This window comes from Scedosporium apiospermum (genome assembly GCF_000732125.1).
Source record: "Scedosporium apiospermum strain IHEM 14462 chromosome Unknown SEQ_SAPIO_0107, whole genome shotgun sequence".
Classification (NCBI taxonomy): Eukaryota; Fungi; Ascomycota; class Sordariomycetes; order Microascales; family Microascaceae; genus Scedosporium; species Scedosporium apiospermum.
The window spans coordinates 466,231-487,149 of NW_015971808.1; the positions used below are offsets into that span (position 1 = coordinate 466,231).

The window sequence follows — 20,919 nt, forward strand, 5'->3', positions numbered from 1 at the left end:
CAATTTCCCAAGCAGCAAAGAGACAGTACAGGCATGGCAGCGTGATCGCTAAGAAAAATGCGCCACAGATCAAATGCGGGGATCTGAATAGGAGTTCTAGACCTCTCACATTCACAGGTTTATCTGCCTACAGATTGTTTGATTCTAAACACAAATTGCTGCACTCTCCGAGAGACCATGAACCTGTCCTCAGATTCCAAGTCTGCCAATCAACTCTCAATCGTAAATCGGGGTGATGAGTAAGGAAAGAGAAACCGTTGCATGCGTAGAATGAGTGGTTTAAGTTAACCTAACAGGCAACCGAAGACCTAATTATCACCACCTATCGATATTGAGCTGTGGGCCAAACTTGGACGCCTATGCAAAGATGGTGGTGAGGATGGCTTGACTGGGGGCGTGGAGATCTGCTCGCGGACGACAGGAGAAAGTGCGGGAGGTGGTGAGACAAGAGTACTAACACCCGAGGGGGAATGGTTTCCGCACTCATTGAAGGATGAAGATAGAGAAACCGATGGTTTAACTGGGGAGATACCGGCGGAAACAGGTGGTAGGATAGATGATTCGGCACTGCGGTTGATTTGCGTAGACCCGAAAGAACCCATCCCATCTGCAGTCCCTTCAGAAACGCTAGTAAAGAGGCCACTCGTGCGTGAGGATGGAGGTAGGTAGGTAGGCTCATACTCGGCATAGTGGGTAAGTAAGGGTGATTTTCTACTTGGTACGCTCAATTGATTTGTGGGCGAGTCAGATTGGAGCTTGTCGTCTTTCGTATGCTCCTCAAGCCATTGCCGGCCATGTTCCTCCAAAGAGTTCTGTGCACAGGCCCTCGGTGTACTATGAACTCCGGGCTTCTCATCGGACTGGGGACGGTGCTCGAGAAGTATGTTCGGTGTAACGCCATCCTGGGCTAGTAATGGATGGGGACGGGAGTTGTTGCTGTTGCTGTTGATCACGCCCTCGCCATTAGGCGGTGCAGATCTATTCGTAGGTGAATTGGAAGCCAGGTTCAATTCGAGGCCGTTCGAGGAATCCCTGAAACTTCCACGTTTAGGAGCAAGGCCTCCATCGTGATTCGGGGATTTGACTTTCAGTTTGATTGTTAACTTTGATGGCGTTGAAGCTTCGAGCTCCTTGCGCCTGCACGCGGCGCACACAAAATGGAACTCGGGTCGATCAGCCTCTTCCTCACTAATACCGACGCATTTGCTATGTTGCCAAATGTTGCACCGCTCGCAAGCGATGCTATGGGTTCCGTCGTCCACTTGCCCGTAGACACCACAGACGCAATCGAAAACCCAGTCCTCCTCTTCGCTTCCCAAATCTTGCAGGGCCTGCTTTGTTTTTTGAATCGCCTGTTGAAGTTGACGGCCAGAAGTGCGATGTGCTGGAAGGTCGGGAGTTTCGCTGTCCCTAGATAGCTGGGCAAGCTCCGACTCATAATGTGATCGTCTCGTCTCTCGATCTTTCAGCCTTCTCTCTCGGGCCATCATCCGAGACTCACGCTCCCTTTCTAGTTTCTGTCGGATTTCCTCATCTCGCCTTGCCGCCGTCGCAGACGCTTGCTGTCTTTGTTCCTCTTCTTGCGCTTGCGCCTCACGTTTCTTTTGTTCCATCCTGCCGGCAATTCGGCTCGAACGTTTTGCATTGGCCATTTTGGCCAAATTCAATAACTCACGTTCCCTTTGTAGAGCCTTCCTCTTGCGTGCCTCCTCATCCTTCTGTAAGATCGGTATGAGATGAGTCTGGATCTGATCCCGGAGCACCTTCTCGTTTTCGTCTTTGGTCCGTTGTAATGTTTTTAAAAACTCGGTTACCTCATCCAGGGTGATGGCAATGCACTCCCACTTCATACCACCCAACCCGTTATCAATCTCGCCGTCACCATCCTCGATTCCGCCTTCGCAAGCTCTCTCTACTGGTGCAGCGGATTGGTTAGATCTAGACCGCTTCTTGGGCCGGCTTAAGGATGAACGTGACTTTTTCGGTCGCTTCCTCGCGTGTGTCGCGTCGGTATATGAAGGCGCCTCTGTAAGTCGATATATGCGGTTGTCATCGAGGACAAAATATGTCCGATCTTCACTGTCCCAACCATACGGTTCGATTCTCTGTCGCGACCACTGTTAATCCCGACCAAAAAGGCTTTCGTTGAGGGGAGCTCAGAGCCTACCCATGATGTTTGATCAAGATCTTTTTGCTCATCCATTTTTTCTCGAATGCGCTCAGGGTGTATCATGATCCACTGCGTAAATTGCTGTAGGATGCATATCTATTTAGGCAGGTTAACACCGCCCTTGAATAACAATTGGGAGGGTGCCGGGACGGAACTCAAGGCTAACCTTCGTTGTGATGTCAAAATCGTCAAACTTGCGCGGGTCAGGATCCGTGCCGAAGGGGTTCTTGTTCGGGGCTTTGGCAGCAAACTGCCTTCGGGCGTATTCATCGAAGTGGTCAATCCTGCACGAACCGAGTCGTCTTCAGCCTCGCATCCAATATGTCGGCGGGATCGAGAAGGGGGACTAACGTTAAGCCTCTTTGCGAGGACAGGCATTTCAGAAGTGCTAGGCCGATATCTCGGAGAACCGCGGAATGGGGACGAAGGCATTCTTCCTCGAGGAGCTGAAAAGGCACAGCGGTTAACATTCTCGTTTAGAGAACGGCAAATTATTTCCACAACAATGGCATATACCTCGATGTCTATCTCCTCCGGTATCTTGACAGCCTTGCCAAAGAGGTAGATCCATTGGCAGAGGTTTGCGAATTGCCACATATTTCGAATTTGATACAGAGGGGATGCTTCTTGGACGCCATGGCCGCCCTCCAGCTGCCCTACCGATCGCTTCCGCGTGCTCCTCATGTTGTACAAATCGTGGCGTAATTTTGGCGCGTCGTGGTTAAAGCTCGAGGGACGATGGGATTTAGGTGGCTGCTCTACAGCTGCCTCCCCTTCTGTTGCGTGAAACAAGTGGTATTGTGCCGTTTACGGAGTAAGGCCATACATGGATGCTGATGAATATGGCTTTTCGAAGGTCTAAAGGAGGAATAAAACTGTTCAGACAGTTGATGTTGAGATTTGGACTTCTAAAAAGGAAAAAGGAAAAAAAAAGATTAATTGGTGGTGGCTACACTAGAAGAGTAGAAGCCTAGTCAGCGGCGCGTACCATGATGCATCAGTCAGATGCAGCGCGTGTCTCGCTGCTGTTGTTCGAATGATTGATTGATTTGATAGCTGCAATTGTGATTGAGGGATATGGTAATAATGCATGGTACACTGGTCCAGTGCAGATTAAATACAGCGAAGTACAACAACTAGGTTGAATTTGGTAATACTTCAGTTTGTCCAACTAGCGTACTATTACCACTAGAAGTATACATGTACAGCATGGTGAGAGGGGAGACACACGCCCAAGATCACGCAATCCATGGCGTTCGAATTAATGCTGCGATTGACTTCGTACTGGTGACAATATTGTTTGGTGCGTGTTGGACTTTCTGTGGACCTCGAGTCCTAGATTCCACCAAAGTCTTCCTAGATTACTAGGACGCATTTCACGCGTTGCTGGTCAAGTACACAAACGGGGGCACTGGCATTGAGAGAAACCCAATGTGCGCCCGAGTGTGAGCAAGTGACCTACATTTCTAGGATGAGCTCGGCGCGTTGAGCTTAATGGTTAGTTATTATCATATTATTCACGAGGGAGCGCGTGCTGTTGGTTTGAACGACACACAGAGAGGAAATCTCTCGCCATGACGTCATTGGTGCCTCCCACCTGTTGCTCTTTTCCAGGTTTCACCCGGGATGAGAGAAACATCGACGGTCATCGCGTTAAATAAAATACGTTAGTCTGATGCTAAACTGTTGGAAATGTTGCAATCATAATCCGCGTAAATGGGAGAGTATATGCTGTAATCGGCGAAGGGACGCTAGCCCTTTCTCGGGGTCTGGTGTTTGAAGCGTTTCAACTGCGTCTACCTCTGCTCGCGCCTTTTCTACCTCCGGCGCAAGCTCGCCCCAAACTTCATCACTATATCGGGTCAACACATTCTTCCATTGGTGGAACCATGGGGTAGAGTCGGCGTGTGAGTCCAGTTTCTTCGGCGACCGTGAAACAAAATCCGGGTATAAGGATGGGTCCTCCAGAGGCCAGAAATTGAGAAGATGATCCCATGAGAGAGCTGTAGACCCCTCGTCCCCAAATAGGGCGGCACGAAGGCGAGGTGCCTCGGAGAAGCCAAGCCCAAAATCAACGCTATCAGGGAAGCAGAGCGACTCCTCCCCCCCAGACAACAGGGCGACAACGTCCTGCCCATCCAGCTGACCCTGCTCCTCCACCGTACGTTCGCGGTTCTGGGAGTAGACCGCCCTCTTGCCCTTCCCCTCGACCTCCGTAATGCTATCTTGTGTAGGTTGATCAAGGAAACGTCCAAAAGCTGCCTCTGGCTCTGTCTCCGTGCTGTGCCCTTCCCCGACAATCCCTCCATGCCTCGCACTCCCCACCCCACCGAAGACCGTCTCCTGGGAGGAGGAAGGCCCGCTTCTAGAGCTGCTAGGAGCAGAATCGTAACCCTTGGTAGACCTCTGTCCTTCTCGGTTCTTTAGTGTTGCGGTTCCAGGGTCACTCAGAAGGGATGAGGCGAGTCCTGTTGTGGACTTTAAAAGGCGTTGGGGTATCGAGGCATCTTTGTCAACTGCTTTTGACGAGGGAGGTACCGTCGGACCGGCATCTTTATCGTGTCGAGGGGTATGTTCCTCGGTCGATTTGGAGTCAGCCCCCATTTCAAGAACAAAAAAAAAAAAAAAAAAAAAAAAAAAAAAAAGAAAAAAAAAAAAAGGAGAGAAGAGTGAAATGTGAAGAAGAAAGAAAGAAAGAAAGAGAAGGGGAAGGCAAGAGATGGAGAGAAAGAAGAAATACCAAAAGGAAACTTTGATGATCTGGGAAGCAGGGGGATCAATTGCTAGAGTTCAATTGTGGTAACTGGGGGTCAATGGCTCTGTTTGACAAAGGTAGTTTACAGTCAGTACGAAGTATCAACCCACCAAATACGAAGTAGGAATCTTGAACGAGGCACAGGGCATATGATATTGATCAATCTTCAAACCTACTTCGCAATAACCTCGGCCATTGATATTTGAGTAGTTTAGTTGCGAATGTTATTCAATTCTCCAGAAGGCCCAGATGAATAAAAACTCAGCTAACAGTAATATCCATGATAAGTCCAGTTTGGTTTTCGGGAATTGCATTATCAGCACAATCAATTAAAGAGGTGGAAGGGGGGCGGAAAAAGTACGGCTTAAACTACAGGAACAGAACCCATCAACCAAACTGATGGGGATACTCCAACACAGAGACAAAGCTGTCGGTCGCCTTGCCTCATAATCCAAATCAACCATCAACTTTGTGACATAATCACCCTCACACCTCCCCCCCAAACCACAGGTTTCTAATGACAGTACTGAATATCTATCCTACTCCCAGCATCACCAGATCCACACATCCTCTTTATACCAGCCATTCTCAAGTCGACCATTCTCCTTACCTTTGGACTGCTACCCCACCTCCTGCCTAGCTGAGGAGCCCTCTCAAGTATGTCTGGCAATGTCAATAACACTTGTTCTAGCTGCTAATAATGCAACATTGCCCTTCACCTAGGAAACCTTCACAAGTCTATATCCTTGGCCTTTTTCTGTCCTAGACGGACATACCAGCTAGGAGAAGATGGTAGATAGTGACACAAACTCTCCCACGTGGAAATTTACCCAGTATGCTGCCTCTTCCCCCCCCTTCCCTTTTTGGTGTATGATCAAGGCTCTTGCTAATTAATCACAGATGCTTTGGTGATAAGGGTGATGTAGAGGACATCACAGAAGGCAAGTGGCATCAGTAACATAAGCTCTCCACTCCTGATACTGTCTTCCACTATACGTCCAAGCTTTGCTAACTTCCCTCCTCTTTTATAGCCGATATCATATCCACAGTCGAGTTTGACCACACCGGCAATTATCTGGCGACAGGAGATAAGGGTGGGCGTGTTGTCCTCTTCGAGAGAAACGAGACAGTAAGCGAGGCCGTCCACCCAATGAGTACTCGAAATGGCTGTGCTAAGCTCCGAACAGAAAAAGACATGCGAGTACAAGTTCCATACCGAGTTCCAGTCGCACGAGCCCGAGTTCGACTATCTGAAGTCTCTCGAGATAGAGGAGAAGATTAACAAGATCAAGTGGTGCCGAAGACAAAATGCTTCACATTACTTGTTATCGACCAACGACAAGACGATCAAGTTATGGAAGGTTTTCGAAAAGTCCCTCAAGGTCGTGGCAGAGAACAACCTGTCCCAAGATCTTACTCCAGGCCACCTCCCCGGCGGTGGGGCGAATCTATCGCGGCCTCTAGGTCATCAGCAGTTCCGGAACCCGACTGACCTCAAGCTACCCCGCCTGACGCATCACGATACGGTCGTCGCAGCCGTTCCTCGTCGCACTTACGCGAATGCCCATGCCTATCACATCAACAGCATTTCCGTCAACAGTGACGGAGAGACGTTCATCAGCAGCGATGATCTCCGCATAAACCTTTGGAACCTTAACATCCAGGACCAGAGTTTCAACATTGTGGACATCAAGCCTGCAAACATGGAAGAGCTGACCGAGGTCATAACCGCTGCAGAATTCCACCCACTTAGCTGCAATTGGTTCATGTATGCCAGTTCAAAAGGCACCATCAAGCTGGCTGATATGCGAGAAAGCGCTCTCTGTGACCAGCATGCTAAGTGTATGATAAAACAACCCCTCCCTTTGCCTTTATCCAACCATGCTAACTAATGAGGGGAAAGTGTTTGAGCAAGAAGAGGATCCGGCGTCGCGATCGTTCTTTTCAGAAATCATATCGTCTATCTCCGACGTCCGCTTTTCGTACGACGGTCGCTATATCTTGTCACGAGACTACCTAACGGTTAAGATATGGGATATAAACATGGAGAGGCAACCTGTTAAGACAATACCAATCCACGAGCACTTGAGACCGCGTCTCTGCGATACCTATGAGAATGACAGCATTTTCGACAAGTTCGAGGTTGTATTCTCGGGGGATGCCAAGAACGTGATGACTGGAAGTTACAACAATAACTTCATGATTTATCCATCGGACCCAGACAAGGAAGTTGAGGTGGTTCTTCAGGCTGACAAGTCTGCCTTCAAGGCCAAGAAGGTGGGGGTACCAACCCCTATAAACTCGTCTACGAGCCCAACCACTGCCAATGGGAAGAAGGACGGCTCCCGAGCAGGTAGTCCAGGGACTGGCCCTGGCCAGAGGATGCGGAAAGAAACGGATGCGGATCAGATTGACTTCAACAAGAAGATCCTTCACATGAGTTGGCACCCCTTCGAAGACAGTATTGCTATTGCGGCGACGAATAATGTGAGTGCACGGAGCCTGGAGCATATTCATGGCGGTTCAACAGGGGCTAACTACAGTTTGCAGTTATTCGTTTTCTCCGCGCTCTAGGTTGATTTTCGATCACTTGGTGACATGGAAGAAGGAGTGAGCAGGCTTCAGTCTCTCACATCCTTCCTGCATCCTACAGCTAGGTGTCTAGGCCGAGGCGGCTCGGCCTTCCTTTAGCGATGCGATGGGTGGGTTGCAGTCCCTGGCAGAGCCAGTAAGACAGCGCCAAGGGGGCATTTTCAACCTCCGAATTGAACACACCGTGATGTTTACCCTACCGTCGACGAGCGATCCCTCGTGGATCGAGCCCTTGTGTTGGAGACGAGTCTTTTCTCCTCGTCGTCGTCGTCGCGGTGCAGTAAAGGATTGTTGGTCACAGAGTTGGTATTGCACTTCAGGGTTGCAGACGACCGGGAGCTGGTAGATGAGCGGAATCCTCAATTGGGGCAGGAACAATGCAAAGAATCGTAAATTTCTTGGCTTGCCGGCTTTCCGCGTGATCGCGTTGTGTTTGTAGATTTTCGCCTTTCTCCCAAGTTTGGTAGTGCCAGCCTGCCAGGTACCACAGCCCAAGTGCTCTTGTCCTTAGCCGCGTGAATGTAAAGGGAATTTGACCACTTCAAATTTCATGTGTCGATGCCACAGTGGGGAACTCCACATTCAGAGACGCTGGTGGTGCCAGAGAAATCCGCCTGTCCCTTTTCAACTTTCTGTTCAGTACATGTAGCGAGCAAACTTTCTTGCGACTCTGCCGGAATCCGAACTGAGCCGTGACATTCAGATGTTGTCATTGTGTAGCATTCCAAGTTCTGGCGCCAAGTTAATGCATTGGGCCACATCGACGACATTTCGGGCAGTGTTAAACTGATTTGAATTTACAGCTGGTGACATCTGCCAGAAACCATCGTATTGCTTGGAGACGACACCAATCTCATCCGCGATGTACCTATTAATTTTAATCCCAACTTCAATAGGTGTCCGTTCAGAACACATTCCAGTCTCCTTACAGTTTGACCTCTTGACTTTCTTCCAACGACCTGAATAAGTTGTCAATGGCGATATTTGGATTCGGGAAATAATCGATGAATTCGAAGCCGCCAATTCAAGACTCGACTTCGCGCGAGTCGCCCGACCCGGGGAGGTGCCAACCTCGCTCTAGACACAAAAGGCCAGAATTGCACAATACCATCATTGACCTGGTCTCACAATGGCTGGCCGTTATAGCTATGCTCAGCCTCATTTTTGGGGGTTGTTGTTCAAATGTATGTTCGCTGGGGATTCAATTGCTTGGCCTTCCTTTTTTTTTTCCCCATGTATTTATTTTCTTTTTCTAACACTGTTGCAGGTCTATGCATTAGAGTCAATCATTCAGTAAGTTCCCGGCCCCCAGGAAAGCATGTGAAGTGAGATGTATTTATGAGAGTAGTATGCCTAACACTTCCTGACTAGGGTCGAGCCTGCTAGTGGTAAGTATCGAGGTCGCTTCTTTATGTCTTACAGCACCATTGACAGTTGTCTCAAGGTACCCTCCTCACGTTTGTGCAGTTTCTGTTTATTGCCGTGACCGGATACGTTTCCCAGTTCGACATCTCAAGACCACCGTTCTTCCTGCAGCAAAACAAAGTACCACTGCGCCGTTGGCTAGTGAATATTGTTCTTTTCTTCACCATCAACGTATTGAACAATCATGCATTCAGCTATGATATCTCCGTTCCTGTACACATCATTCTTCGATCTGGAGGAAGCATCACCACAATCATTGCTGGATACCTGTACGGGAAGCGATATTCCCGAGTTCAGGTCACGTCCGTGGTCCTTCTGACCATTGGGGTCATTACCGCAGCATACGCCGATGCCCAGTCCAAGGTCCGTTAACCACAGACTCAGCTACGAGGTCTAGAACGAAAGTGTTTGTAAAGTACTAATATGTCTCCCTCAGGACTCTAATGCGCCGTCAACTACTGAGGGGCGTCCAGCCTTTAGCACGGGACTCATCATTCTCCTAGTAGCGCAAATTTTGTCGGCCGTCATGGGGTTGTATACGGAAGAGACGTACAAAATCTACGGCCCACGCTGGCGAGAGAATCTATTCTACTCCCACCTGCTATCTCTGCCTCTCTTCCTCCCCTTCGCGGGGTCGCTAACTACCCAGTTTGGAAAACTGGCCAAGAGTCCTCCGTTACAATGGCACTCGAGTCCGGAATCCGACCCAGGCTATTATGGCGTAGAGATCTGGCTACCCACGCAGATATTGCACAAGATACCTAGCCAGCTTGCATATCTGACTGCAAATGTGCTCACGCAGTACGCCTGTATACGTGGGGTGAACCTCCTTGCCGCAGCGTCATCTGCGTTGACGGTCACTATTGTTCTCAACATCCGCAAACTAGTGAGCTTGCTATTGAGTATTTGGTTGTTTGGGAATCAACTCGCCCCAGGGACTTTGGTTGGGGCCATAATCGTCTTCGGAGCCGGCGCGATGTACTCTTTGGGCTCCAAACCTAAGCAGCCAGCTCCAAGCAAGGTGCCAAGCACTAACAAGAAGGAGAGAGTGGATTAAGAGACGCCCAATGATCATTAGATTCCTATAGAATAGAGAAATGAAAAGAGATTTAAGGCCTGCAATAGGAAGCGAATGACGGTCATACTTTCAGGACCAACGATGGCCTGTCAAACTCGAAGATTACTCAGCTACCTCTTGGACAATTGTAACTTTGAAAAAGGCCTCTCCCAAGCCCAAGTACTTCGTACAGCTGCAGTCACTCAACACTAGTAATCCCTGACCCTGTTTGAAAGAAACATCCGAATAAAGTCAATTTCTATTTCGAAGTATTTCGTCGAATAGGACTAGTACATTATGAATATGTACTGATTGTCCGCCATTCCTAAAGAGAGGAAAGTGTTGGTGGGGGCGGAACCCCGGCCAGCACGCCCAAATATCCAGCGTGACTCTTCACAAGGTACGTCGAAATAGGCTTTTGGCGGGGTGGTAGAGCGGGACCCAAACTTAAACTAGCTGCGGGAAGACATATCCCCGTCCCAGTAATCCTCGTGTAGAATACTACTGCAAAACGGACCTTTATGGTGAAGGATACTTCGATGTCATAACGTTAGATGCGGAACGGAAACGAATTCGTCATAGGTTTAATGTACCGTCTGGAGACAGGGGAAAGTGGCGGTAAGAGGACTGGCCAACAGAAAGTGAGAGAAGATGAATCTATCCTTCGATGGTGGGAGACTGCAGAGACACAATGTGGGGATAGGAGTATCTGTGTCTGGGAAGGTATGGCAGCCCAATGGACATGTAAGAAATCAGTTCAAGCCAGCTACGTCCATTCCCAATTAGTCAATACAAGCATTAGCTCCTTCTTCAATTATTTAACACGTGGTGCTCTGTCGTGGTTGCAGCGGGGAAGGCTCGGTGAGTCTAAATTAATTTCTAAACTAGTTTATTAAATTCCAGATTTGGGGACCGTCTTCATTTTTGATGCTTAGTTTTTCCAGGCTTGTCGGATCCGAACTTTTGCCGGCTTCCCCACCGTCTTCCATAAATAGAACCGTAGAACCTCCACGTCCATTTCCAGCCATCAATCTCCATCCCCAAGGCACTAATTTGTTTCCGGCAGCGTTTTTCTTTGGAAAAGTTTCCTACTGCAACAACGTTTTTCCCATTGTTCTAAGACAAGACTGAACTTTGACCGATTCTCATGGTCGAACGACCCCTGAAGCACTCACACTCCAATTTTGTCACTTCCCTGTCTCCAGACGGTACGCCAATCATGGACAGAGGCGACGCTGATTCCGACAGTGGAGGTGATGAGCTTCATCACTCCAGCTCCATGGGAGCTGATTCCCAAGATGATTGGAATGGAATGTTGCCTCGGGATCTACCGAAGAGGACAACATTCTATGATCCAGTAGCAGAGCGCCAGATGAGCTTAACGGACGCGAAACTTTTCTATCAGATGAGCCTCCAGGGTCACCAAAATAGACCCGGATCATCCACCTGGCAAGCCTCTCAATCTTTACCAGTTGATGAGGACTCCGTGGAACTGGCATCTTCGCTTGAGCTCCCGCAGCCCGCGATCGCTATGACTGAATCGGGGCGCCATAAACCGGGACAACCAACGTCGGATACGCAGCCGGTTTCGTCTCCTGTCTCCAAGTCGGCTCGTTTCTCGCGAGCCAGCGACGTTGGTGAATCCCCTCGCCGTGGGCCTGTGACGGTACCGGCGGGAAAGCAGGCGCTGTTATTTGCTGAGAATAACTCCCGCGACTACCATGCGTTTCCTGCTTCCGGTCGTGATAGAGTGCATCCGTGGTCAAGCCTCCAAGCATCGGACGAACAATCCCCGAGCCCAGGCGTCAACATTCCCGACGCCGACCTCCACATGCTATCGGAGTTGAGCGCGATATCCTCGGACATCCATAAGCTGATTGGACTTCGCAACAAATACATCAACTTGTCGTTACAAGGCCCACTAGACAACCCGAAAGACTCTCCTGATTGGGTTATATATCCCCCTCCTCCTGAACCGGCCTGGGTACAGGAGCTGGATGCAGTCACCGGGAGCGCCTCCAATAGTCTCAGTAATAGCATGGTGCTGACATCGGATGCCGGCTATGCGGGCCAGGGTGACCGTGCGCGCGGTGCGCCTTACAAATCTGGGAAGGGAAAGTCCTCAAGGAAACGGAAGCCCGGTTACGATATTGGAGAGGATTTTGACATGGACGACATGCTGCCGCTCCCCGAACCCTCGAGCTTGACATTTCAACTCGACGAAAATGGAGTATACCAAGTCGTGTTTCCTTCTAAATCAGCGTCACCACCACGTCCTCTTGTACGCGTGCCCACCCTGCGCGAGTTCTATATGGACCTCGACGAGGCTCTTAACATATCGGCCGATGGCCCGAATAAGAGCTTCGCATTCCGTCGCCTGCAGTACCTCGAAGGCCAATTCAACATGTACGTGCTTCTGAACGAGTACCAAGAAACAGCGGACAGTAAGAAGGTGCCCCATCGAGACTTCTACAACGTCCGCAAAGTGGACACCCATGTTCACCACTCTGCTTGTATGAATCAAAAGCATCTGCTGCGCTTCATCAAGAGCAAGATGAAAAAGTGCCCTGATGAAGTTGTTCTCTTCCGAGATGGGCGTCATCTCACTCTCGCAGAAGTCTTTGAGAGCATCAACTTGACTGCGTACGACCTAAGCATAGACACACTCGATATGCACGTAAGTACTTCTTACGATCTCACACCTCACTTGTACCATTCGAAGCCTCTAACATTTTGATCATCTAGGCACATAAGGATTCTTTCCACCGATTTGACAAATTTAACCTCAAATACAATCCTATTGGAGAGTCTCGTCTGCGAACCATTTTTTTGAAAACTGATAATTTCATCAACGGTCGCTATCTTGCCGAGATCACGAAGGAAGTTATCTCGGATCTTGAGTCAAGCAAATACCAAATGGTGGAGTGGAGAATATCCGTGTATGGCAAGGCCATCGATGAGTGGGACAAGCTTGCTGCATGGGTTGTGGACAACAAACTCTTCTCACACAATGTTCGCTGGTTGATACAAATACCGCGCCTCTTCGACGTTTACAAGGCGAGTGGTCTGATGGAAACCTTTGACCAAATCATTACAAACCTCTTCCAACCTCTTTTCGAGGTGACAAAGGATCCCGCGACACACCCGAAGCTGCATATTTTCCTCCAGCGCGTAATCGGCTTCGACTCAGTGGACGACGAGAGCAAGGTGGAGAGACGTCTTTTCAAGAAATACCCCGTCCCTAAAGCCTGGGACTCTGGTCAGAACCCGCCCTATAGCTACTGGATATACTATCTCTACGCCAACATGGTTTCCTTAAATCACTGGCGGAAACAGCGCGGGTTCAACACGTTTGTCCTGCGTCCCCACTGCGGCGAAGCTGGTGATAGCGAGCATCTTGCTGTCGCTGCCCTTTGTTGCCACAGCATCAGCCACGGCCTTTTACTTCGAAAGGTGCCTCTCTTGCAGTATATATTCTACCTGGAGCAGATAGGCATAGCCATGTCGCCGCTCAGTAACAACGCTCTGTTCCTGACCTATGAGAGAAACCCTTTCAACCAGTACTTCAAACGAGGCCTGAATGTGTCACTCTCGACGGACGACCCCCTTCAGTTTGCCTTCACGAAGGAACCGTTGATCGAAGAGTATGCTGTCGCGGCACAGATATATAAATTAAGTTCAGTTGATATGTGCGAGCTGGCGAAGAATTCTGTGAAGCAGAGCGGCTATGAGGACTCCATCAAACAACAATGGCTTGGACCTCACTACTTGAAGCCCGGCAAGGATGGGAATAAGATGGATAAGACTAATATCCCCGATAGAAGGGAGGAGTTTCGCCATCTTGTTCTATTAGAAGAGAAAGAACTGTAAGTTTCCCTAACACGAATGAGAGAACCCTTTGCTTATTCAAGTGGTTCCAATTTAGTCTTCAACGATATATTGCACTGGGTGGGCTGAAAGACCCCCTGTTGAGCAGTCCCACCCCCTCAGTTAGCGCATTACCGGGAGCGGATAAGCTGGAGAAAAGCCAATACGGCGGCATGTCCATCGCCGATGAGGGCAAATGGAAGGAGGTTATCGTGGACAGGGGGAATGGACGCCATCTAGAGGGGGAACGTCCATCCCCGCCGCCCGTTGCACAGTCTTCCGTACTCGGATCCCCACGAAGCCCCTACCCAGGCATGGACCCTCACTGGCCTGCCGAGCATCTTTCAGGTAGTGAGCCGAAGATCTTTCCCGGGGTGGTGAGCCGCGGCCAACGTAGTAACAGTATGAGGACCGGCGAAGATCTCACGAAACCACCAACATCATCGGAATATTAGGGCTCTAGCGGATAGGGGCAGGGGCAAGGCTCTGATTAGCCTAATAGCTTCTCTTTGTCGCTACTCCCAGCCTTTCAACAAGATCAAGAGCAGAATCCTGTGGACTCGAGTTACCGTCCAGGGACCGTCCCTGGACGGTTGCACATTGTCAACCGTTGCATGTTGAGGAAGGGTTGCGAAAAGGGAAGGTTGAAAAGAGTAAACAGTTGCAATAGTTTCATAGTTCCCACTTTCTTCCCTCTCTTTCCTTTCTTCCTTACTTCCTTACATCCTTCTACTTTTATAATGACAGGAATCAAACACTACGGGGTACAACTACAATACAAATTTCTACGAATTTGCGGCCACGGAGTTCACAGATTAAGCAAGAAGAGATCCAGTGTACAAGATATGTAGAAATTATGTGTGGTAGGTGTGGTTTCATGGTTGGAAGGCTTGCCTGGCTGTTGGAACAGTTTGCAGGCGGGGCAACCGTCGCAGGATGCTTGTGGGATGCTCAATGGACTGGCCATACCTCGAAGCTGCAATCCCCTCCTATGATATTTAGGCTCGGGGGTGCTCGCTGTGCTCGAAGAGCTAAATATCAACATCAATAGATGCAGAAATCATCCGAAAGAAGAATTGTTCTTTTAAGTCAATATATGCCACCTAGAAGAAAACACTCGATATAGTAACATATGGATTTATGTAATAATTTAACTCTTGCTGTCAATTCTAAATGTTCTCCACTTACCCAGAGAATGAGGCGAGCCCCTGTGTAACGAGGCGACCATCTTACTGGGTTTCGGTCCCAAGACACACTCTCTCTCCTTTATGTGAATACCATTCGCACGACTTGGCAGTTGAGCACTTGAGCTCTGCCCGTCATCTCCACTGGTGATCGTCCAGTCACCCGAAGCGACTTATCTGCTTCTTCCTTCCTTCGCTCCACCTCTTGCCTGTTTTTCCGCCCTTGTTTTATTGTTCAGCCCAATCTCCGACCTAATTTTATCCCCCACTCGGCCAGTTCCAAGAGCTAGATCATCAGGGCAATTGCAAGAACGCGCCATTTCCTACGGCTCACTGTCAGGAATCGGATACTATCTCTGGAAACCCACCCGCGAAACGGGTGCCATTAATCTCTTTGCCTTAGGCTAGCTACCCGTTCCCCTCTTTCTCCCTTGGTATCGGAGCCGAGTTCGTGTCAGTGAAAGTCGTGGTATCTGTCCGTCCATCAACCAGCACCACTTCGCCCGGATCCTTATCGCCCAAACCGGCAACTCGAGTGCTCACACCCCCCGGTATTGTCCCTCGCCCCCGTCACGGATACGGGGTCTTAAACCACTTCGAAAAATGGGGTTTCTTGGTGTTTACAGAGCACTCTATGACTATGCGCCCCAAGGCGAAGGGGAGCTTGCCATTAGCGAAGGTGACCTGCTTTACATCTTAGAGAAGAGCGAAGAGGATGATTGGTGGAAGGCCAAGAAGAAGGCCGGGCCGGAAGAAGATGAAGAACCCGTTGGCCTTGTCCCAAGCAATTATGTTGAAGAGGTATTGATATCTTCCCGCTGCAGCAAGTGAGTTATCACCACTGTTCGCGCTGACCCCTTGTGCTAGGCCCAAGCTACCGGCCAGGCGCGGTCTATGTACGAGTACACAAGGCAGACGGACGAGGAGCTTTCTTTCCCCGAGGATGCCAACCTAGCGGTTTTCGATACGTCCGATCCCGATTGGATTTTAGTCGGTCTCGACGGCGACTTCGGCTTTGCCCCGTCAAACTACATTGAGCTCGATAGCAGTACTGGAGATAACACGCGAGAACCAACGCCCCCCCCACCTTCGCTGCCTGCCCGGCCTACTTCTACAGTCACACCCGGTTCACCCGACCAGGCACCGGTTCCGGAATTGAAACCTGATCGAGGCACTAGCCTGATAGCGGATGGCCCGGCAGCAGCACTCGCCAGTGTTATTCAGTCACGCGATCCCGGAGCTCGAGCTTCGTCCCCGCCACCACCACAATTACCGAGCCGTGTCCCTACAAGGTCGGAGAGTCCTGAGAGTATCAGGAGCCCAACCTTGCCTACTCGACCCAAGACAGAAGTGTCAACGAGACCTCGGGAAGTTACAACACTGGTCACCCCCACCTTCCCAGATATACAAAGACCGCGCGACGATGTAGCACACTCTACCTCATCATCTAGAGCCCCAGGCGGGTTTCACATGTACAATGTGAATGAGATGGTATCCGTCATGGGCAAGAGGAAAAAGATGCCGACAACCCTCGGGATCAATATCAGGGCTAAAACGATTTTGATAGCTCCAGAACACGTCAAGGATGGACCTTCCCAAGAATGGTCGGGAAACAAAATGACCCATTATTCTCGGGAAGGAAAACACGTCTTTTTGGAACTAGTGCGCCCCAGCAAGAGTGTGGATTTCCACGCCGGTGCTAAAGACACGGCCGAGGAAATCGTGGCAGCCTTGGGCGAACTAGCCGCCGCTGTTAGGGCGGATGACTTACCGGCCGCCCTCCTGTCACCGACTGGACAGGCTCAAAAGACGGGCCAAGTGCTCTATGATTTCATGGCCCAGGGAGACGACGAAGTTACTGTGAATACCGGGGACGATGTCGTCATTCTAGATGATACGAAGAGCGAAGAATGGTGGCAAGTACGAAGTATGAGAACCGGAAAGGAAGGTGTGGTTCCAAGCAGCTATATTGAAGTGACAGGCTTTACGTCTAGCGTCTCGGAGTTCCACGGAGTCGCTGCAGGGATGTCAAGTGTCGAGCAAAATAGGCTGGAGGAAATTAGACTGACCAAAGAGGCTGTGAGGGCACAGGCCAGGGAACAATCACCTCAGGTAGGGCCAGGAATGCCCCTGCCTGAAAGGGGCAGCAGTCTCTCGGCAAATGAACATTATGGTAATTCTTCTCAGCAGAGGAACAAACGCGAAGGTGGTAGAGATGGCTCCGGCCAACAACAGAAGGCATCTAAATCCAGTATGTCACGAAGAGCTCACTCCGTGGGCGTAGGCACAAACGCGGATAATCCAATCGCTGACGATCTACTAGAACCCGACCCTTCCAAAGTACGCACATGGACAGACCGGTCGAAATCGTTCAGTGTCGAGGCCCAGTTTCTAGGGATCAAGGATGGGAAAATCAACCTCCACAAGGTCAATGGCGTCAAAATCGCAGTCCCTGTGGAGAAGATGTCACACGAGGACTTGGAATTCGTGGAACGCTTCACCGGGGGTTCTCTCGGAACCAGGGGCCCCAACGGCCGCAGGTCGAGATCCGACGGCGAGGGTGGAAGAAGCGCAAACTCCAAATTAGGAGCGACCATAGAACAGCGGAAGCCGGATTTCGATTGGTTCCAATTTTTCCTGGACTGCGACGTGAACGTGGGACTCTGCGAGCGATATGCCCAGGCCTTCGTCAAAGAGTCTATGGATGAGAGTATCTTGTCTGATGTTGATTCGACGGTGCTCAGAACATTGGGCTTGCGAGAAGGCGATATCATTAAAGTAATGAGGTCACTCGACTCGAAGTTTGGCAGGTCGGGAAAGAAGGAATCGGGCGAGCCGGATACTAACGGGCAAGGCGGTCTGTTCTCCGGCCCCGGCGGCACGCTTCGTAATAACACCAGAAAGAGCCGACCTGCACCTGCTGTCCAAACCGGAGATGTTGTCGACCCAATGGCATTTTCTCAGACCGAGCCTGCGACGGGTGCGGAAGTGAAGTCTTCAACGCCTACTGCTACTGCGAGCAGTCCCGGATCGCAGACAACGAAACCCAGGGCCGAGGGCTTTGACGATGATGCCTGGGATGTCAAGCCGGCAAGACAGCAGGCCGGACCCTCACCTACGCCAGCGGTAGCCCCTCCGGAGAAACCCAATACTACACAAGACGCGTCCCGCTCGGGAGCTATCACGGGATCCATGCAAGAATTGTCTCTTTTAACCTTGCCACTAAAGCCCACCCCGGCGCCAGCGTCCACCGCGGTTGCTGATGCCGGAACCTCGGGAGCGACCGTGATACCGGCTCAGCCGCAGTCCCCTCCCCAGCTCCCAGGAGCCAGTCCTTCATTTTTCACCACCCTGAGTTCGGTACCGGAGTCGCAGCCCGGCCCGCCGCGACAGCGTCCACAGCCTCCCCAAGTCGCTGTTGGCCAGGGGCCCCTTGCCCCTCCTCCGCCGACCCGTCCACTTTCCGCACCCCAGGCTGCGCAGCCAAGTGCATTCAACCCTCCTCCCTTAATGCCTCAAATGACTGGCTCCGTCCATCCTGCACTCCAGGGCCAGGTCGCCCCCCCAGGACAGAGTCTTAGCGAAATCGATCAGGCCCGACTGCGTGATCAGTATCTTCGGCAAATCCAGGCCACCACCCAGCTACCTCCTTATGGTGTGCAGGGCATGACTCCAGGTCTAGTACCTCTTGCCACCGGGATCCAGGGCCCGTTGACGCAAACAATCGTGCCAGGTGCGATGCCAACCCCTGGACCATACGGACCTCTCCAACAGCAACAACCCGGAAACTTCAGCACCGCATTCCCGGCACAACAGCAGTTCCCGGGCCCGCGGGCTCCTAGTCTGAACACATTCCTTCCCCCCCCGCTCGAGCCTCAGAGGACCGGCATGCCTATCACACCAGGGCCAGTCGTAACACCAGGGCCAGTCGTAACACCAGCGCCCCTCATCCCTCAACAAACTGGCCCGGCGCCACCTGTCCGGTTTGGCGTTCAAGGAAATGCCCCTCGTCTAGCACCGCAACCCACTGGCCGCAGAGCGAACCTTGCTCATGCAAGTAAGTTATTCCATATATATCTTCCGGTTGGGATTTTGCTGTCCCGGTAACTGTTATACTGATAATTTCTTCAGCTCCGGATAATCCGTTCGGTTTCTAGTAGTACAGGCAAGGGAGATGAGGGTGAATTGGTAAGGCGACCGGACTGGCACCCGTGGAAAGCTCGGACGCTCCGGCGGTTCCCTCCCAGGTGGCTTTACGAATTGGATTGACACTACTAGTATATACGTACAAGCCTTCATCCTGTGTTATGATAAACAAGGGGTTTCTGCGACATACCTTCATAGTTTATGACCCGCCTTTTTAGTTCCACCGCCGCCGCAGACTAGGCGTCTCGGTTAGGATGCCTTAGATATTGCGAATAAACTACTTCAACCACGAGAACTGTTCACATTCCTAGAGACGATAATCGCATATCTCGCTCAGATGATGAAGCATTGTACATTACTATCTACCCATATGACTTCCTAGAGCAATAATACTATGCATGGACCGTACGCCTGGGGCCGATCTCATAAGTGATCAACGGCCAACCCAATCGCCTCAACCTTCCCAGCAACTAGATAACGACATCCAGTTCCGGCTCGACTTTGGCAGGTAGTCCCTGACGCAGTCTCGCCTGCAGAAGCGGTTCTTTGATGGCAGTAGATTTCCCAACTGCCTTTTCTCCACCTTGCACTTCGGGGCTGGGAACCTGAAAGCGCTTATACAGGGCTTGAATCATTTTGTAGAACCAGTAGGAGTTTAGACTGTTGAGGGTCAGGTTGCTGGCGAGGTAGGAGACTGCCAGCCATAGAGGCACGGTGCTATCACTAGTTGCAAATCGCATTGTGTGGGTGGCTACTTCTTGGCCATCGAGATACGACAGGTCAGGATGTGCGCCGACGGCGGACCATATATCTCTGAAGACAAGGTAGGACTGGTAAGTCCCGTAGACGAGGCGACACAAGAAGAAACTTGATATCAAAAGTAGCCCGTTGTACAGCTGAAGGGCGGAACCGGTCATTCCTAGTTTGTCGAGGAACCAATGAATGTTCAAGAATGGTGTAGAGAGCTCCCAGAGGATAAAGGTGCATGCATAATAGTTGATGAATGGACGCTATGACGAAGTTAGCATATAATGTATCAGGGTCCGAGTTAGATTGATGGCGATAACCTACAAATCCAAGGGTATAGACAACCAGGGCGCTGACCGCATGAGCAAGGGTGCCTAGGCCAAACACATCCATATTCCGGGACGTCACGATAAGATCCCATAAGAAGTAGCCAGTAGCGAGGGCCTGAACCATAGCGCTGGCTCCCGTATAACCCCATATGCGCTCCTGCCATGTCATGGCATTGCGGTCATCGTCGGCAACTATTATCCAGAGGGCCAGCGCATTGATGAGGCAGCTTTGAACAAGGGATACGACATGGGCATCCCAATTTAGTTTTCTCGCACGGGAGAGTTGGTTGTAATGACGAGAGAGAAATAGTCGAGAAAGAATCGGGGAGAGCGGGTAGTATATGACGCCGTAGAGGAGACTAGCAGCCAAGACTTCGTGGATGTGGAGCGGGAGAGAGGGCAACGACAAAAAGTCAGCGACGGGCTGGGTGGCGCGTTGGAGCCAAGGAATTGGCGGGATGATGAAAGGATCTTGCATCGCGGGCGGGTTGGGAGGGCCGATTGCGAGTTTGGGAAAAGGAAGACGACAACCCTCGGAGGGGGGGGGGGAGGAAAAATACGGAAGGGTATCGAGGGGGAGAGTCTGCTCTTGTAATCGTAGTCTTGTAGGGACCTATGCCGGGTTGTTGGCCTAGCGCTCGTGATCT

The 20,919-nt window shown here is 50.7% G+C and overlaps 5 protein-coding genes and 1 pseudogene across 5 annotated transcripts; 3 read left to right on the forward strand and 3 right to left on the reverse strand.

Moving 5' to 3' along the window:
- Window positions 1-308: 308 nt before the first annotated feature.
- On the reverse strand, window positions 309-2,767 carry SAPIO_CDS6812 (PHD-finger domain-containing protein; the record flags this gene model as incomplete). Its single annotated transcript, XM_016788817.1, has 4 exons — window positions 309-2,024; window positions 2,337-2,454; window positions 2,522-2,616; window positions 2,687-2,767. The coding sequence occupies 4 exons, from the start codon at window positions 2,765-2,767 to the stop codon at window positions 309-311; spliced, it is 2,010 nt and encodes a 669-aa protein (XP_016641616.1).
- Window positions 2,768-3,871: 1,104 nt separating this feature from the next.
- On the reverse strand, window positions 3,872-4,774 carry SAPIO_CDS6813 (annotated as a pseudogene; the record flags this gene model as incomplete).
- Window positions 4,775-5,714: 940 nt separating this feature from the next.
- On the forward strand, window positions 5,715-9,999 carry SAPIO_CDS6814 (uncharacterized protein; the record flags this gene model as incomplete). The annotated part of the gene is made up of 9 exons (XM_016788818.1): window positions 5,715-5,758; window positions 5,826-5,842; window positions 5,957-6,054; window positions 6,113-6,767; window positions 6,829-7,412; window positions 8,785-8,810; window positions 8,889-8,905; window positions 8,962-9,305; window positions 9,379-9,999. The coding sequence occupies 9 exons, from the start codon at window positions 5,715-5,717 to the stop codon at window positions 9,997-9,999; spliced, it is 2,406 nt and encodes an 801-aa protein (XP_016641617.1).
- A 1,219-nt stretch (window positions 10,000-11,218) lies between these two features.
- Window positions 11,219-14,321, forward strand: SAPIO_CDS6815 (Uncharacterized protein; the record flags this gene model as incomplete). Its single annotated transcript, XM_016788819.1, has 3 exons — window positions 11,219-12,676; window positions 12,745-13,865; window positions 13,925-14,321. The coding sequence occupies 3 exons, from the start codon at window positions 11,219-11,221 to the stop codon at window positions 14,319-14,321; spliced, it is 2,976 nt and encodes a 991-aa protein (XP_016641618.1).
- Window positions 14,322-15,653: 1,332 nt separating this feature from the next.
- Window positions 15,654-19,207, forward strand: SAPIO_CDS6816 (Actin cytoskeleton-regulatory complex protein sla1; the record flags this gene model as incomplete). Its single annotated transcript, XM_016788820.1, has 3 exons — window positions 15,654-15,851; window positions 15,918-19,107; window positions 19,182-19,207. The coding sequence occupies 3 exons, from the start codon at window positions 15,654-15,656 to the stop codon at window positions 19,205-19,207; spliced, it is 3,414 nt and encodes a 1,137-aa protein (XP_016641619.1).
- Window positions 19,208-19,666: 459 nt separating this feature from the next.
- On the reverse strand, window positions 19,667-20,750 carry SAPIO_CDS6817 (TLC domain-containing protein; the record flags this gene model as incomplete). Its single annotated transcript, XM_016788821.1, has 2 exons — window positions 19,667-20,206; window positions 20,268-20,750. 2 exons carry the CDS (start codon window positions 20,748-20,750, stop codon window positions 19,667-19,669), a joined length of 1,023 nt encoding a protein of 340 aa, XP_016641620.1.
- Window positions 20,751-20,919: the final 169 nt, after the last annotated feature.